This window comes from Pongo abelii, chromosome 5 (genome assembly GCF_028885655.2).
Source record: "Pongo abelii isolate AG06213 chromosome 5, NHGRI_mPonAbe1-v2.0_pri, whole genome shotgun sequence".
Lineage (NCBI taxonomy): Eukaryota > Metazoa > Chordata > Mammalia > Primates > Hominidae > Pongo > Pongo abelii.
Window position 1 is genome coordinate 41577406 of NC_071990.2, and position 18217 is coordinate 41595622.

Consider the following 18217-nt stretch of genomic DNA (forward strand, 5'->3'; position numbering starts at 1 on the left):
TGACAGGACTTTGCTGTGCCCTGCTCTGATCGTGCCAAGGGGGAGGCACTGTCCCTAGCTCCTCAAGAGACTTCTGAAGGGGCCCCCGATCCCACCACAGCTACCTGCCCCAGTCTCTCCTGCAGAAATTCAACTTGTGACAAGGGCTGTTGTGAGTCCCCAGGGAGCAGGGCTAGCCCCAGCCTGGACGAGAGGCTGCCCAAGCCTAGGCTTCCCTGCCCCCAGGTCCCAGATGCCAGAGGAAGCTGAGGGTGCAGATGGTTCCAGCAGGGGCCTCCTCCTAGTGTGCTCGAGGCCCCAAGTCTATGTGGAGGGTGCCCACCCCACTCACACAGGTGGGGAGGCCACAACACAGAGAGAGGGGGGGATTCCCCCCCTTTGAGAGCTCCTGTCCCCTGGGGAGAGACGACACACTCTGACACAGCAGAGAATGATACAGAGCTGGCTGCAGGCTGAAGAGACACACAACTAGTGGCACATAGCAAGGGGCGCTCTTGTAAGCTACAAGGAGGAGCTGTCCCTTAGAGTCAGCAGGGGTCAGAGAAGGGGAAAGTCAGCATGGGAACACAGTTGCTGACCCCCACACACACACACACACACACACACACACACACACACACACACACGGTGACATGCCTCAGTGCCATCTGGGGACAGGGCCGCCTTCCTCCCCCTCGGGAGGATGCCCCCACCCTGATTTGGTATGTAATTATGTTCAGGGAGAAGCTGGGCCCCACTGTCGGCGAGGAAACCCCCTACAAGCTCACCTCTGCCTGTGTGTGAAATTCAGTGGGAGCCTCTCTCTCGCCCCTGGTTTCCTGTCCTGTCTGTGGGTCACACTTCAACCAGACCAGCCGGAAGACTCCAGACCAAAGTCAGGAGGCCTATTCTGGTCCTGTGTGACTCCTGAGCAGGTGGCTGACCATATCTGGGCCTCAGTTCTCACATCTGTGAAAAAGAGAAGTAATATCTCCCTCGCGAATCTGCTGAGGGTCTTGAGAAACTGTGCATGAGCACGCTTTGTAAATAATGCTTGTGTGAGTGAGTGGCAGGCGTTGCTTCCTGAGCTGTCTTCTAGCTCCGGAGCTCCAGCCTGCTTTCCCACCTTGGGCCCTTGGGCGCCAACATCTGATAGCCCTACTGTGTCCTCCTTTTGCCTACCCCTCTGCCCTTCCCATTCTCAGTCTCTGCGTACTCCTACTGTAAAGAGAAGGGCAGTGTACTGAGACGGAGTGGAGAGCAGGAGTCCAGGGGCAGGCAAAGCAGTGGCCTTGGAATCGCGTCCACTTGACAAGTTCCAATTCCCGTCTCAGTTATTACCTCTGTTCACAGAGTTCCCGGCAGCAGATCGCCAGTCCAGCAGAGCCCCCAGTGGTGCAACTGCAATTACACACAGTGTCTCTACCAGTCCTAAGATATATTAGCTCGTTCTCTTTGTAAATTGCATCTTATTTTAAAATTAAATCTTCAAAGTGCTGACATTAACTAAAGAAAAAGATGCTAGAGTCTTTCATCTGTTTATGTTTTAATTAAACAATGTTTCTCCAGGGTCCTTAAGTGGCGGAGGTCCAGGATGCAGAGATGAGGCCAGGTCCTGGTTCCTGGACTCCCTCTAGCCCACCCCACTGATGCATCCCATGCTCCGTGTGCTCTCCCGACCCGACCCTCCCCGACCTTTGCCTGGGACCCTCCCTAGCCTCCCTTGCTGGTTTTGAATCTCCACCTCCTCTCCCCTCTCCCGCACCCACAAAACCTCCCAGAGTGGAAGCACATCACTGACCCACCACGGAGGACTGGGCATGACATCCCTGGCCATCCTGTGACCAGTGAGGCTTGGGGCTTGTGATCAGGGTTTCAAGTGCCCCTGAGCTTGTCATCCACCCTCAGCCTGACTTTCCCTGGAAAGGGCGGCAAAGCTAGGGCCCCACAAAGAAGAGAGGCAGCGCACAGAGGGAGCAAGGGGAAAGCAGTCCATAACTCACCCACAGTTTCCTCCTGGCCTTTTCAGCTCCTCCCTCAGGGGTAGGTCATAGTGGGGAGGGGCAGCTGGGTGCAGGGGAGAGCAGGCATCTTCTACAGAGGCCTGGGAAGCTGTGTGCCGGACAGCGCCGAGCCCACCAGACCCAGACTCACCTACAGCTGGAGATCCCCACTTCCCTGTGCCCACAGAATCTGCCCTTTGCAGTCTCCCATCTCCCCAACCCAGGCCTTAGCCTGTCTCATTTTTCTATCAGAGGTGCTGGAAGAGCAGCAGAATCAGGCCCAGCTCCCAATTCCCTCTCCCCAGTCTTCTCCAGGTGTCCCCTCCCACTAGCACATAGGAAAAGGACCACATGGCCTGGCGAGCCCCACACCCACTGCTACTGCTGCTGCTGCTGTTCCCAGGTGAGGGGGAGGAGGAGCCCAGGGAGCAGAGGAGATGGGTGTGGTGGGGACTGTCGGGACAGCAGGGTCAGGGAGCAGGTGGCTCTATGGCCAGGGCCTGCTGTGAGGCAGGTTGTGCGTGTGGCCTTGACCTATGCGTTACTTCATCATTTTCCAGGCTCTCAGGCACGATCCAAGGCTCAGGTACTTCAAAGTGTGGCAGGGCAGACGCTAACCGTGAGATGCCAGTACCCGCCCACGGGCAGGCACTACGAGAAGAAAGGCTGGTGTAAGGAGGCTTCAGCACTTGTGTGCATCAGGTTAGTCATCAGCTCCAAGCCCAGGACGGTGGCTTGGACCTCTCGATTCGCAATCTGGGATGACCCTGATGCTGGCTTCTTCACTGTCACCATGACTGATCTGAGAGAGGAAGACTCAGGACATTACTGGTGTAGAATCTACCGCCCTTCTGACAACTCTGTCTCTAAGTCCGTCAGATTCTATCTGGTGGTATCTCCAGGTGAGCTCTTTCCCTAGGGTCCTCAGAGGGGTGCCCCTCACTCCCTTTTGGTGCCTCCATCACCCCTGGTTTCCTAATCATGGAAGCCACCCCTGCCCATGCCCCAGTCTCCTGGGAAGGCTGTTGGGAACAGGTGCAGGGGGAACTCATATGTGCACAAGAGCAGTCATCTCACAGTCTCCATGACTCCCAAGCCTGCAGCCTGGGCCTCCTGAGAGATGCTGAAACAGACCCGGTGAGCATGCTGAGCAGTCAGCCTATATGACCCTGCTACAGGAGGGCAGGACCGCCCGGCATCTTTGGTACAGAGTAGGTGCCCAGGAAATGTGCATCCGCTGGCTGCCCCCACCACGTAGAGCCAGTGGTATCCGGGTAGTCTAGATACCAAGATACTATGGGTATCCCTCATAGTCCAGATCAGGGACTAAGAATGAGTGAAAAAGACTAAGAATGAGTGAAAAAAATAAAAAGAAAAACAATATTTTGTGACACACAGGAAATTCAAATTTCGGTGCCTATAAGTAGAGTTATTTTTTGGAACACAGCCATGCCCACTCATTTACCTATTGTCTGTGGCCCTTTTCATGCTGTGACAGCAAAATTGAGCAGCTGTGACACAGACCACATGGCTCATCCCTGACCCTTTACAGAAAGTGTGCCAACCTCCTGCTCAGAGCAGAGCTAGCCACAGTTCCTGTGGAAGAGGACCTTTAAAAAAGAATCTGCAATTCACATGAGTAATTTTTTTTTTGTAAAATACGGTAAAAACAAATTACTAGAAAAATAAAAAGATATACAAAGTACAAGCCCAACATTTATTAAATTTGACAAACATAAAATTACATTTTAATAAATACAATCAGAACAAATATCACGTAGGGAAAAATTTATAAAAACTGTATACATTGTTCTTTTGAAAGTGTGCCTAAAGGTGATTGATGTAGTGGCTTAACGGTATACCCATAACGTTTTGTCGTTCCTCAGTTAAAACTAAGTACAAAGCTAGAAGGGAAATTGCAATTCTCCATATTAAATGCCAATATGCACCCTTCAAGCAAACACCCTGTCTATCCGTATTTAAGGATTATAATGTGACAAATGAGCACTTTTCTTACTTGGTAACTTACCTCATCTGAGAACTATTTATGACACCACATCGCTTAGGAGATAATGTATAAAGAAATTGTGTTGATTTTTTTAAAAATAATACTCATAATAGAAGACCAGAAAACTGGTCTCACGGAGGTATAACGTCAGAAATAGAGGAAATTTTAAAGCAATTCCGACAAGTTCAACAGTTTTATGTTTAACTTTTACAAAAGGAAGCAAGTGATGCTGTAATTTCAAAATGCATCTTCAATCCTTTATCAGTAGCCAGTTCCAAAACTTTATCCTAAAAGTTATAGTTTAAATTATCTTTTGATGGGAAAATATGGATTCTAGATCTATGAATTTCCTCTGCATATATCTTCTTTTGACAACAAAATTCAAAACATGCCATCAAATTATTAATGTTTTCCCATGAGCACTTGTGAAGATATGCAATATCAATATTATCACCTATTTTGTTGATAAATGTTATTAAATTAAGAACATGTCACAACAATTCATAGAAATGGTTCTTCTGACTTTTATGTTTGCACTTAGACTTTATTTGCCATTGAAAAACATGTTGCTTTACTTCTTTGCATGGAAATATTAACATCAGAACTACAATATAAACAAGCCTGATGGTGCAATTCACATTTGTACTAAACTGGCTTCTTGTCTTGAAGAAACATTAGGAATTCTTTCTACAGATGAAACATTCTCAACAAAACTTTAAATTTGGCATGCAACAGTAGCTGTTTATGATCTGTTTCCATATTACCACATAATAAAGAGAATGATTTCAAATTTAATATATTCACCTTATGCAATTCACAATTTTGTCCATGTTGGTCAGCGCAACATTCAGTTAAGCTGCTTTTTTTTTTCATAGCAAAACTCTCTCAATGAAGGAAGCAGTGCATTAATTTAAAATCTAGCCCAAGACTTCTTAACCTGGATGACATTTCCTGTCATTGCAACTGCAGCCATCAGAACATACTCTTACATAAAATTTAACCCCCAAACCACATTTTGATAATATAACCTTCATAGTTTTATACAGTTCAGAGCTAGTTGTGTTTGTGACAATTAAGCTAAAAGATACAGAATTCCTTCATATCATTGTGTTCAAATTGCATATACTAAAAGAATAGCTATGCTAGCAATATTTGTACATTTTTTCAAATTGCCATGAAAAATACTTTGCTAGCCTTATTTGTTCTAGGAGATGGTCATCCATCTCGTTATCCAATTCCTGAATATGTTGACCTAAGGCGTCAAGGGAAAATGATATCAAGCTCCCTTCTTTGCTATAAATTACCCAATGTCGTAAAGCAAACATTGTTCAGTAATGTTTTGGCAATTGTAGATGGATTGTTGGTCTTTGCAATACAAAATGTTACTTTACAAGAAGCCACAAAGTCTAGAGCTTATATGTGAAATATGGATTCCTTTCAAGAGCTTTTCAATCCAATACTCTTTTTTTTCCTAAAAACAGTTTGTTGTGAACTTGTGTTTTTCCGTTTTATATGTATATGCCACTTGTTTTTTTGTTTTGTTTTATTTCATTTTGAGACGGAGTCTCGCTCTGTCTGGAGTGCAGTGGTACAATCTCGGCTCACTGCAACCTCCACCTCCAGGGTTCAAGCGATTCTCCTGCCTCAGTCTCCGGTGTAGCTGGGACTACAGGCGCCTGCCACCACACCCGGCTAATTTTTGTATTTTTAGTAGAGACGGGGTTTCACCATATTGGTCAGCCCGGTCTTGAACTCCTGACCTCAGGTGATCCGCCTGCCTCAGCCTCCCAAAGTGCTGGGATTACAGGCTTGAGCCACCATGCCCAGACTATGCCACTTGCTTTTGTTGTTGTTGTTGTTGTTGTTTTGCGACGGAGTCTCGCTCAGTCACCCAGGCTGCAGTGCAGTGGCACGATCTCGGCTCACTGCAAGCTCCGCCTCCCGGGTTCACGCCTTCTCCTGCCTCAGCCTCCCAAGTACCTGGGACTAGCCACCATGCCTCGCTAATTTTTTAATATTTTTACTAGAGATGGGGTTTCACCATGTTAGCCAGGATGGTCTCGATCTCCTGACCTCATGATCCGCCCGCCTCGGCCTCCCAAAGTGCTGGGATTACAGGCGTGAGCCACTGCACCTGGCCAACTCAAGGTCTTCAACCTTAATCACATCTGCAAATTTCCCTTTGCCATGGAAGGCAATGTCCTCACAGGTACCTGGGATTAGGGAGTAGACATTTTGGGGTACCCGTATCTGCCTACCACAATGAGAGATTCTACTTTCAAACAAAACCAGCACAAACTCTTTGGAATAACTGCAGAAGGAAAAAATTTATTTAGAATCAGTTCTACCATCTTCATTTGGCTTACTGTCACTGCCACATTCAGGAAAGATGTGTTTTTCAGTGACTTTTGTTTTGCTATCTGTTCATTAGAATGCTAATTAGGTAATCACTATTGTACTCTAAATTAGCTAATCATGTTACACTCTAAATTTTGTTTAAAAAAAAGTTTGATTAAAAATGAAAATGATTTTAAAAATAATAAATCATGAAATTATACATCTTTCCAGATATTTATACACTTTTGGGTTATAGCTAACAACTTTATTTATTTATTTATTTATTTATTTATATATTGTGAGACAGAGTCTTGCTCTGTCACCCAGGCTGGAGTGCAGTGGCGCGATCTCGGCTCACTGCAAACTCCACCTCAGGTTCAACCTATTTTCATGCCTCAGCCTCCCTGGTAGCTGGGATTACAGGCGCCTGCTACCACGCCTGGCTAATTTTTTGTATTTTAGTAGAGACATCGTCTCACCATGTTGGCCAGGCTGGTCTCAAACTCCTAACCTCAAGTGATCCAACTGCCTCGGCCTCCAAAAGTGCCGGGATTACAGGCGTGAGCCACCACGCCTGGCGGCTAACAACTAATTTTAAATTATCACACACTGTAACATGGCTCTGGCCTAGGTTACTAGCACACAGCTCACTCCATATTCGACCCTCCATGCTAATTTGACAACACCCAAGCTGGTCTATATCCTGTTCAATGAGATGAGACGAGTTAACTAATCACAGGCTTGGATCTTGAGGCAGTATCAAATTGATATAAACGTTTTGAAACCCCTACTCCCAATTTTTATACTTACCTTGTTGTGGAAGGGTTACAGACAATTTGTAGACCAGCACCAGGCCATAGATGACACATTCAATAGGACAGGTCTAGGATTTTACCAGAGTATCCCAAACACCCAAACACTTCTCCCAGGCTGAGCACAGGGTTATCCTGGCCAGCATCCTAGACAGCCTCAGAGAGTGTCCTATGGGACAGGATCGTGTCCACAGGTCCATAGGCCTGTTACTCTCTCCAGGGAGGACCTTCCAGGGCAGTCCCTGGGATAAGAAATGACTCAGCCTCAGGCACCCTCTCCTCCAGGCCCCTCCCAGCCCTTTCCCCTTCTTTCCCCTTCTCCCCACCTCCTGGACTCCAGTTAGGTATGTAGACCTAGTCTGCTAGGTCGAGACACTGAGAATCCCCACTTCCTCTCCCAGCCTTGGTTCCAACCCCACTTTCTTTTCCTTCGCCACCCTGCCACCCCTCAACAGCCAATGCCTTTTCGACCTCAACAGTCCCCATCACTTTTCCAGAGACAGCCATTCCCCACCTCCACGAAGGGCTCTAAGCACAGGTAGGTCTGGGTCTTCCTGGGAAGGTGAACGGCAGGAGTGGTGCGCAGCCGGTTCACAGAGTCCCAGAGTCAAGAGGGGCTGTGAAAGGCATTCCCTAGGCTGCTGAGGCTTGGGGTCCAGGGCTGTGGAGCAGAACTGGGAGGGGCAGGGATCTGAAAACTACCCTTCAAATTCCCCACAAGAGGCTCCCTTCCCAAGTCCCAGAGGCATGAGAAAGAGAATGGAGGGCAGAGAGCCGGAGGGGCCCGAAGCATCATGGCCATGTCCACCCTTAGGAGGTTCAGGTGGGTGCCCATCCAAAGACTCGAGTGCCTCCTGAGTCCTCTTCCAGTGCTCCTCCTAGACTCAAGGATACAGCTGTAGGGGCCCAATAGAGCCCAGGCCACAGGTGTGTCTAATTCTGAGCCAGAGGACTTCACAGCTCAGTCCTCACCCCTCCAATCAGTTTTCTTTGAGCGCGTGGGCTCTGTTCTCAGTCTGGTCCAACTCCCCCATCCAGCTCTCCTGAGGTCTCCCACTCACTAACCACAGCTCTTTCTCCTCCCTGGCAGCCTTTGCCTCCACACAGGCCTCCTGGGCTCCCCACGACCTGGTCTCCTCACAGACCCAGACCCAGAGCTGTGTGCCTCCCACTGGAGGAGCCAGACAAGCCCCTGAGTCTCCATCTACCATCACTGTCCCTTCACAGTGAGTTTCGGGGTGCCCGTAGCCATACAGGCCTGGGCGGGGGCTGGCAGATGGAGACTTGCCTCCCCAGACCGTCCACTCTCCTTCCTGTCCCTCTGCCTTCCAGGCCACAGAACTCCACGCTCCGCCCTGGCCCTGCAGCACCCAGTGCCCTGGTCCCTGTGCTCTGTGGACTCCTTGTAGCCAAGAGCCTGGTGCTGTCAGCCCTGCTTGTCTGGTGGTGAGTGTGATGTGGGTTGGACTCAGGGAAAATGGAACAGGAAACAGCTTCTGCCCAGGATACAGGGTCAGAGGGGAATCGGCCAGAGAACAGAGGTGGAAATTATAATCAGCAGAGCTCTCCAAATTAAAGCCCTCATGGAGTCCATCCATCTGACATGTCACACAGGCTCACCTTTGTCCTTTAGCTGCAAACTTGCAGGAATCTCATTCATGTTTCTCTGTCTCTGTGTTTTCTCCTCTCTCTCTCCCTCTCTCTTTCTTCCCCCTACTCCCTTTTCCTCCCTTTCCCTCTCGATTCCTCCCCCTCCCTCTTTCCCATTCCACCCCCTTCCTCTCTCCCTGTCTCTCTACCCCTCCCTCCTCTCCTCTTCTTCCCTCTACCTTTCTCCTTCTCTCCTTCCCTCTCCCCTCTCCTTCCCCTCCCCCATCCCTCCATCAGAAACACAGACCTACACAGCTGGAAAGTCCCTCCCACCACCTGCCCTTCCAGGCAAGCCCAAGTCCAGGGACTCCCTAAAGCCACCATCCCAGGACTCCACCTCATTCTAGTCCTGAGGGAGAGAGGGTAGACACAGGAGGGAAACAGCCCCCAGGGAGAAGGGGACACATGGGAAAAACCATAGGTGGGGCTGAGTAAAAGGTGCAGGGACAACTCAGTCAGGCCAGGAGCCAGCTTGCTGGAGGAGAGGCAGGCTTGGGGAGAGGGACAGGGTGGGAGAACGGATTCAAGTCACTTCATGTATTTCTCCCCTCATCTCAAGGGTCTTAAGGAATCGGCACGTGCAGCATCAAGGGAGGTCTCTGCTGCACCCAGCTCAGCCCAGGCCCCAGGCCCATAGACGCTTCCCAGGGTTGAGGCCAGTCTCCCAGGTTGGCGGCCAGTCTCCAACAAGGCTGGGCTCCCAGGAGCTCCTCCCTGACTACTGACCTCTGCATTATCTGCAAAGAAAAGGCCAGGACTTGATCCAAGGCCTTTGGCCATGCCCTCCCTGCAGAGCTGCAGAGCCCAAGCCCTCTACTTGCTCCCCCTCAGTTTGCACTGTGGCCAGCACCCCGTTGTGGGAGCAAAGCCCAGCGCCTGCAGCATCTTTCTACCAAACCTGAGTCACTGATGACAATCCCTCTTCCCTGCCTCCTCCTCCTATCTATAGCCCCTGATAAAAAAAAAACTTGAGGCCTGGAATGCTGGTGGCTGACATCTGTAATACCACCACTGTGGGAGGCCAAGGCTGGAGGATTGCTTGAAGCCAAGAGTTCCCGGTTGCAGTGAGCCATGATCACGCCACTGCACTCCAGCCTGAGCCACAGAGTGAGACCTTGTCTCTAAAACAGAAAAGAAGAAAAGAAACACTTTAGACAAAATAAACTTAACAGAGTCTATTTGAGCAAAGAACGATTTGCAGATTGGGCAGCCCTCAGAACCAGAAGAGGTTTAGAGAACTCTGCTCTGCAACCTGGGCAGTTGTAGAGACAGAAAAAGATTGAAGAAAGCGGAAACAAGGAACAAAAAGAAATTGGTCATTTCAAAGTTACCTTCTTAGTAAAAGGTTAAAGCAGAGGGGACTTCCCTACCATACCGGCTAAAACTGACCTGTTCAGGGATTTGGCTGTTACCTCTCTCTCCTAATTTCTCGGAAAGTGAGATAAACAACTTGGTTTTGGCTTGGTGGTGTGGAACCTTAGCACCAGTGACCCCATTTTGGTTTGGGCTGTTGGGCCTAGTGCAGGAGCTCAGTCTAAACCAATGGCCTCTTATTACTCTTATTTAACACCCCAAATCCAGACTCCTAGGTCACCCCAACGTTTCCCTCTCCCTCTTCCCTTGCTCAGCCATACTCTGCCAAGGCCTCTCCTATTGTGCCTCCTCCCCCTTTCCAAGTCCTTCACCTCACACTGGCACTCGGACCACTGTGTCAGCCACCTAACGGGGGGTCCTGTCTTCAGTCCCTGCCTCCTAGATTGTTCCCCTGATACGTCCCTTCCCAACAATACCTCTGTGCATTTCTGCCACCCAGGAATTGAAGTCCAGTGTCGTTACTGGGGTCCCAAGAATGCTTTGCCTAGATCAGCCACCCCTGCAGCACAGCACCCCGCTGTGCGTCCTTAGCATCACCAACATGGCTGCAGCCTCCACATGGAAGTGAACCTTTCTTTTTCCTGCACAAGCTGGTCAAGAGGCGCCTCAACCTGCCACATTCAAGATCACTCTGTTCCTTGCCCCAGGCCTGTCACCCTCACAGCGCTGTTCTCTCTTTCTGACACTTACAATCCCGATGTTGGACCTACCGGACTGAGCCTGACGTGATTATCTTTTCTCTCCTGTTTGTCATCTATTTTTCTTTATTCCTACTTTCTGAGAAAGTTCCCCAAGGTTACATTCCATTCAAATATTTTCAATGTACATGATCACATTTTTCATTTATAAATGGTCCATTTGTTCTCTGAATGTTCCTTTTTATAGCACAGCATGTTTTATTTTGGCAAGCCACATTTTCTCTGGAAATATTAAAGTTTTAACTTTTGAACTTTTCCAAAGCTTTCCATATTTTCTGTGTCCTCCAAGTGCCCATCACATCTTTTATTTTCTACTTTCATTGACCTCTGTCTTTCTTCAGAGCTTTCTGGAAACCTTTGCCGCTTCTCGGCCACCCACTCTCGGCCACCCACTCGCTCAGAAGCCCCATGTGTGCCACGGGGTGCTATGGGCTCCAGGCGGATTGGGCGGGAGCATGGCTCCATTTTTTCTCTTTCACAGCTCTGTTTCTCCAGAAAGGACTCTTAGCTGTCCTCTCTGGGAGTGTAAGTCTAGACCCAGGGTTCTAGACACCAACTGGAGCAGAGCGAAGGGGTCTCACTGCCCAGTGTCTGTTCCCACCCAAGCCCCCACTGCACACTCTCTGTGGCGCCCTGTGCCCTGAGCAGAGCATCTCTGTGTCACCCTCATCAGAGACTTACCTCAAGCTCTCTGCAGCTGTTGAGAGAGAGGAAAGACAGAGGATGTGGGCAGCTAACCTACTCTCAGTCTCACGGAAGCCAGAGAATCTAGGAGTCTAAGTGATTCTTAAAGCTCCAACCTGTTCTCTGGTTTCCAGTACCCACTTCAACCCTGCCTTAAGAGATACCTGTACCTCCCATTTCTCTACCTTTCTGGGGTTCTAAGGTAAAAATGACTTCCCTCTTATTCCCCCACTCCCACCAGCTCTCTCTGATCTGTGAAGTCATCGGATTGTATCCACCTTCAAAACGTGTATGGAGCTCTCTGTTTATCCTTAAGGATGGGTTTATGCCATTTTTATCCAGTTATTGCTGCTTTCACCTTCTTGGCAAGAGTGAGGAGGGACCCCAGATTTTCCATCAAAACACCCCTCCCCAGCACCCGCCACCAAGGGCAGGAGCAAGTGAGATCCCAGGTCTCCACTTGCTCCTGTAAAGACTCCTGGCCCCCTCCCCTTCCCCCAAGGTCAGCACTCAGACTCCAGTACAGCCTCTTGGTGCCTTATTATATCCCTGTTCACTCCAGTTGCCATAAGATGCCCAGGATGCCCTGGTCCTCCCTCATCACCCAGAATCCCAACTCAGTAAGACCTTGTAAATCCATTACATTAGCCCCAATTCCCACTCGTCCCAAATCCCATAACCTTTCCACCCCACCCCTGAAGTACACAGTCATCAGCACAAGCTCCTGTATGCTCAGCTTCTCTGAACGTCACCACATTACTCTCCCTGACATCTGCCTGTTCTCCGAGGACACTGCTTTCTCCGCAGTTCTCTTGCGGGGGGAGTCAGGCAGTTTGTTCTCCTTCGCCTCATGCTCCTGAGCCCGAGGGTGGGGTCAGCGTCCTCTGTGCCCCTCACAGCCCCTTCCTATCTTCCGATCCTCCCTAAAGCACTCCACAAGTAGCTTTCTGCCATTAGGCTGTATCACTGGGGGTGACCACCCATCATTGCTGCAGATTCTGTACAATCTGGGGCACGGCTCTTTATTCTTCGTGGGTCTTAACCCCAGGCTCAACGTCACTCTGACTGCTCCCGCCATAATTCTTTGTGATCTTGGGCCCATGTGGACTCAAGATCTACATGAATGATTCTTCCAAATCTCTGGCATCTCAGTTCCTTGGCCTCCTCTCCCCAGTGGTCTTGTCCTCTTCCCTATCTCAGCCACCCTTGCAGATGGTCAGTAAGCGCCAATAGCTCCCCTCTGAATCTCATTCCCACCACCCCCTACCTCAATCCTGCTAACCTGATCCCAGTATTGCTTCAACACCACAGGGACCCTTGATCCATTGATCCTGCCACCTGCCCCTTTCCGCCATCTGACTCATGCTTTCCTTTCCCTTAGATTCCATGATCCAACTTCAAATCACTCTTTGGCACACAGCCTCCACTTCTGTGCTCCTCTCCCCTTTTATTGAACTCCTCTGGGAAAACTGTAACCCTGGTTGAACCTAGTTTCCTGCTTCCTCTGTGCCTGTGTCCAGCCAAGATGAATGTGGCTGTGGCTGACAAAATACAATCTATCATCCAACAATGTCTCATTGTCAGCACATGACCTTGAGAGTGGAGTGGCTCTGCTGCATTCTAGACCCACATCCTCCCCTGTCCTCCCTCTCCACATCCTAACTCACTGAAAAGAGAGAGAAAGAGGGGGAACGAGAGAAAGAGAAGAAGGGAGGGACACAATGAGAGGAAGAGAAAAAGAGGAGGGAAGGAAGGAAAGAAGGAAGAGGGAGAGAGGGAAGGAAGGAGAAAAAAGAATGTCCACTTGATCCCACCACACCTACCAATCATCTGCCTCTCTTCTTCCTCTCACTCTCCCTACTCTTATCTCAAGGCAATCACTTTCCTTCAGCTCCAAATCCCATCTTCTTTTGTCTACACAAGAATATTCCAGCCAAGCATGGAGGTGCGTACTTGTGGTCCCACCTACTTGGGAGGCTGAGGCAGGAGGATTGCTTGAGCCTGACAGATGGAGGCTGCAGTGAACTATGATCACGCCACTGCACTCTAGCCTAGGTGACAGAGCAAGACCCTGTCTAAAATAAAAAAATAAATATTCATCCAGGAGCCACCCCTCTCTCCTGCATCATCTTCTTCCCCGGTTGTATGCCATGACCATCAGAATCTAAATGGGCTCTAATATATTAAACCCTCCCCACCTACAGCCCTCCAGCTACTGCTCCATCATCTTATTGTCCTCTGCAGCAAGGGCCCATGAAAGGACTGGCTGCACCATCAGCCTCCAAAGTTCTCTTTTCTTCTCTCTTGAAGCCACTCCAGTCAGGCCTTTGACTGTGCCACTCCTTGAAACACCTCCAGTGAGTTCTGCACTGTGAAATCCAGCAGCCAATGCTGAAATCTCCTCACCCTGGGAAGAGGAGCACCCTAGGCATGGCCTCCCACTTCTGCCTTCTTGAGATGCTTTCTTCCCGGGCTTCCAGGAAAAAAAAACTCTTGCGACTTTCTCTTGACTCATTTGATGTTGCATAATATATTAGCCCCAAAACGTAGTAGCTTAAAACAACAAATGCATATTCATTAGGTCACAGGTTTTTGGGGGGGATGGGGGTGTGGTCAGAAATTTGGGAACAACTTTTCTGGGTGTTCCTGGCTGAGAACCTCTCTGGTGTCACAGTCAGGATGTCAGCAAGAAGTGCAGTGGTGGGGAGGCTTGATGGAGGGCCATGCCCAAGACGGTGCACCCTCACGTGGTTGCTTGCACAGGCCTCAGTTCTTTGCCATGTGAGCCTTTCTTCACGGCAAGGGAACTAACTTCCCAAGTATGACTGATCCAAGAGAGGGTGCGGAAGGAGGAAGTCATAGTGCCATTAATAACCTAGTCTCTGAAATCACAAACCGTTGCTTCTGCCATATTCTACTCATTGGAAGTCAGTCATTGCGTCCAGCCCAATGGGATTCGCCTCCATCCCTTGAAGGAAGGTATATTAAAGAATTCGTGCCTGTATTTTAAAACCACCACAGTACTCGCTCTGGTCACAAATTATTTACATTCCTCCCACATGCAAAAATACGCTCAGTCCCACCAAAGGTCTCCCAAAGTCTCATCCCATTATGGTGTCAGGATAAGGTCCAGGAACTCATCATTTAAACCAGGTCCAAGTGTGGAGGAAATTCCTCAGGTGTAGTTCCTCAAATACAATTCTCAGTATGAAGACCTGTGAGCTAGAGACAAGTTATCTGCCACACACACACAACCCCAATGTCCAACGTAGTACAGTCATAGGAAAACCACTACAGATATTTTTGTTCAAAAGAGGTGGAAGGGGAAGGCAAAAAAAAAAAAGTCACTGGTCCTTAGAAAATCAGAACTTTAGCTGGGCAAATGTTGGAAATTCCTTGATTCAGACACTGCTCAACTCCCACCTAGAAATAATTCTCAGTGGTCGTTGCTCCTTCCTCTGTGCTCGAGTATGTCTTCTGAGCCACCCTTCTCTTTCCATGAAAGGCAGCCCATATTTACAGCTTCATAACTTCCTCAGGCTGCTTCCTGCCAGTTTAATTTGAGGGATACAAAGTGAGATCCCAGATTTTATGCTATTTCTGTTCCTTTCAGTCCAATCTGGCAGTGTTTTGTGACTGTCATTCTCTTAAAAAATATGTGGCTCTCCTGTAAAACTTATTGTGACTCACTCCATTAGACAAAGACCATACTCACAAATTTCTCCAAGAGACGATCTCTTCCACACCATGTGCTTCTGCCGAGAAAGTGAGGATAATGTCTTTATACTTCTTAGAAGCTCTAATGTTCGACTGAAAAATCTACAAAGCACACACCCTTAAATTCATGAAACGGCCTTTTGCCTGAGACACTATGTGAAATAATAATAATTATATATTATTGAAATCATTATAATTTTATATAAATTATTATAATAGTTTTATTATATTTTTATTTTAATATATTTTATAATTTTTTATATTTTTATATTATATATTTATTTTATATATTTTATATTAATTTTTAATAGTTTTAAATAAATTATTATAATTTTATATATTATGTATATATTATTATATATATAATTTTCATATATATATATATGTCTTTGACCCTAGTTCCTGACACAGAGCTCCTAAGACCCTTATAAATGGGAGTGCTAAGATAATCTTTTGTTCTCATATTTGGTCTTTGACCTCTGTTCCTGACACAGAGCTCCTAAGACCTTTCTAATCTCCTGAGTGATAGGGGTGTCTAACACAGAGGTCCTATCTCCCTTGGAATTTCCTGGCATCTTTTCCTCTAAAGAGGTATCTCTTAGTGTGCTCTTGGATGGGGACTGGTCACCAGAAGGATCAATCCATGATTGAAAGCTTGGAACTTTCACCCCACCTCCCATACCCCAGGGAGGGGAGGGGGCTGAAGACTGCATTAATCATCAATCATGCTGACATGATGAAGTCTCTGTAAAAATCACAAAAGTAAGGTTCAGGAGCTTCTGAGTTGGTGAACACATTCATGTGCTGGGAGGGGTGGTGCACCCCAGCTCCACGGAGACCAGAAGCTCCTGCCCTCAAGCCCTTCCATACCTGAAAACAATTTGGTTTTTCCTATTAAACACACTACCTTTCTGAGGTCTTAACAAACGATTCTACAGCAGAGCCTTGGTTTCATCTTTAGACCGCATATTCCTGAACGTGCCCTGGATTTGATTTTAGCATCATTTACTATCTGGAGGCTGAGAATTTTTTAAGTCATCAAGTCCCAGCTCCCTCATGTTGAATAATCCTGCGTAGAGTTTACCTCTCACCTGTCTCATTTCACAATGAGCCACAAGAAGAAACCAGGTAGCACTTTCAAGACTTTGCCTGGAAACCCTAGCTGTACAATCCAGCTCATGGGGACATTTTCTACTTTCCACATTACTGCACATGACAGTGTTGCTAAGCTTTCTGCCATTGTGTAACAAAGAACCCCCTTCCTTTTTACCAACTAAATGATGCTGGAAAATTTTCTTAAGGTCTCTACCCCCAGTCTCCTTATTGGTAAAAACAGAACTGATAACACCCACATTACCAAGCTATTTGGATTTATTCAAGCTATTTGGATGTATTCAAAAAGCACCAGACAAAAGGGGAATACCCAACAAAGGCTGAGTTTTAGAGGGAGTGAGGTGTAGAAGAAAGCAGACTCAACTGTGACACAGCAGAGACCATCTGTCTTTCAGGAGCTTACTGCAGCTGGAAAGACAGATAATAGTGTGTGGGCAGAGGGTGAACTTGGAGACCTGAAGGAAACAGGCCCCTCTTCTTGGTGGACAGTAGAGGAAAATAAAGGAAAAAATCAGGGTGAGGAAACTGACCAAGCTGGGCTCAAAATCCACACATACTCACTGACACCTTTCTGCCAGCAGTGGCCAGGGGCAGACTTCATCCTTGTGAAGGGGGTATGGCAACCAACCTCGCGAGTAGTGGGAAGGAGAAGGGGTTGCCTCTGCACCTGTGTGCAATTGTGTGGCAGTCTCTGACCACCTTCCTGGTTTCCTGTTCTGATTGCAGGGGGGACATATGGTGGAAAACCCTGATGGAACTCAGGAGCCCAGATACCAAAAAAGCCACCCGCCACCTTCAACAGGTCACGGACCTTCCCTGGACCTCCGTTTCCTCACCTGTAGAGACAGAATTATTATATCACACTGGTTGTAAGGACTAAGATAAGCAATGATGATGATGAACACACTTTGTGAATAATAAAATTATCTGAATGTTTTATTCCTGTTGTTTCCTAAGTTTCCTTCAGACTCTGTCTGCATCCACACATTTGATCTCTAGGGGACCAGCTTCTCTAGTTTGCCCTCTTTTCTCCATCATAACCCTTTCTTATCTTCAGTTCACCTGATGTCCCCTGTACATCTGGGAGCTGCCTTAGATGCTGTTATAAGCAGGGAAGGGCACTGTACACAAGCCCAGTAAGTAGAAGGGCTGTGGGCGAGCAAGGCTTGGAAACAAGACCAGGGTTTGTTTTCTCAGCTCAGCCCTATATGAACTTGGACAGATAGGTCACTGCCCCTCTCTGAACGTCCGTTTCTTTCTCTAGAAAATGAAGGGGATGGAGATGAGTTCTGAAACCCCTTCCCCATGAGGGTAAGTCAATAAGCATGAACTCAACACTTGCCTGCGCCCAGCTCAGGGACCAAGCACCACACGACACAAACAAAAGGAGCCAGCCTGGGAACACAGCTGTGAGTCCATAGGTGGAGGGGCCCCTGTGCAAGATTCCAGCACAGGCTGAGGGAAGGGGACAGCGGAGGGGGAGCAAAGCTGAAAAGACGTGGCTGGAGAGGGATAGAAAAGCAGGACACAACAGACAGTGGGGGAAGGAGCCCAACAAGGATGAGGAACTTTGCTGTGAAGTCATGTTAGTCAGGATGCCATGACCTTCCATGAGCCCGAAAGAGGGCACACAGTGCCAGGAAGGAGGCAAAACCCTGCCCCATCTCCACTCACCCCTAAGGTTCTGGGAGCATCCTGGTATCCAGGGACAGTTTAGGGTCCCAGGGTCTGCAGTCTTTTTCTTGGAAACCCCAGTCCCCAGCTTCCTTTTTCCAGTTTTCGCCTTCCTTCCTGGGCTCCTCTGGGGACCAGGCTTCATACCCAGCCAAGGGCTAGAAAGTC

The 18217-nt window shown here is 48.2% G+C and overlaps 1 protein-coding gene across 1 annotated transcript; it reads left to right on the forward strand.

Annotated features, from left to right (window-relative positions):
• Positions 1–2064: 2064 nt before the first annotated feature.
• On the forward strand, positions 2065–17314 carry NCR2 (natural cytotoxicity triggering receptor 2). Its single transcript, XM_024248844.2, has 5 exons — positions 2065–2385; positions 2543–2884; positions 8230–8365; positions 8472–8585; positions 17102–17314. The coding sequence occupies exons 1-5, from the start codon at positions 2334–2336 to the stop codon at positions 17253–17255; spliced, it is 798 nt and encodes a 265-aa protein (XP_024104612.1). The 5' UTR covers positions 2065–2333; the 3' UTR covers positions 17256–17314.
• The last annotated feature ends 903 nt before the right edge of the window (positions 17315–18217 follow it).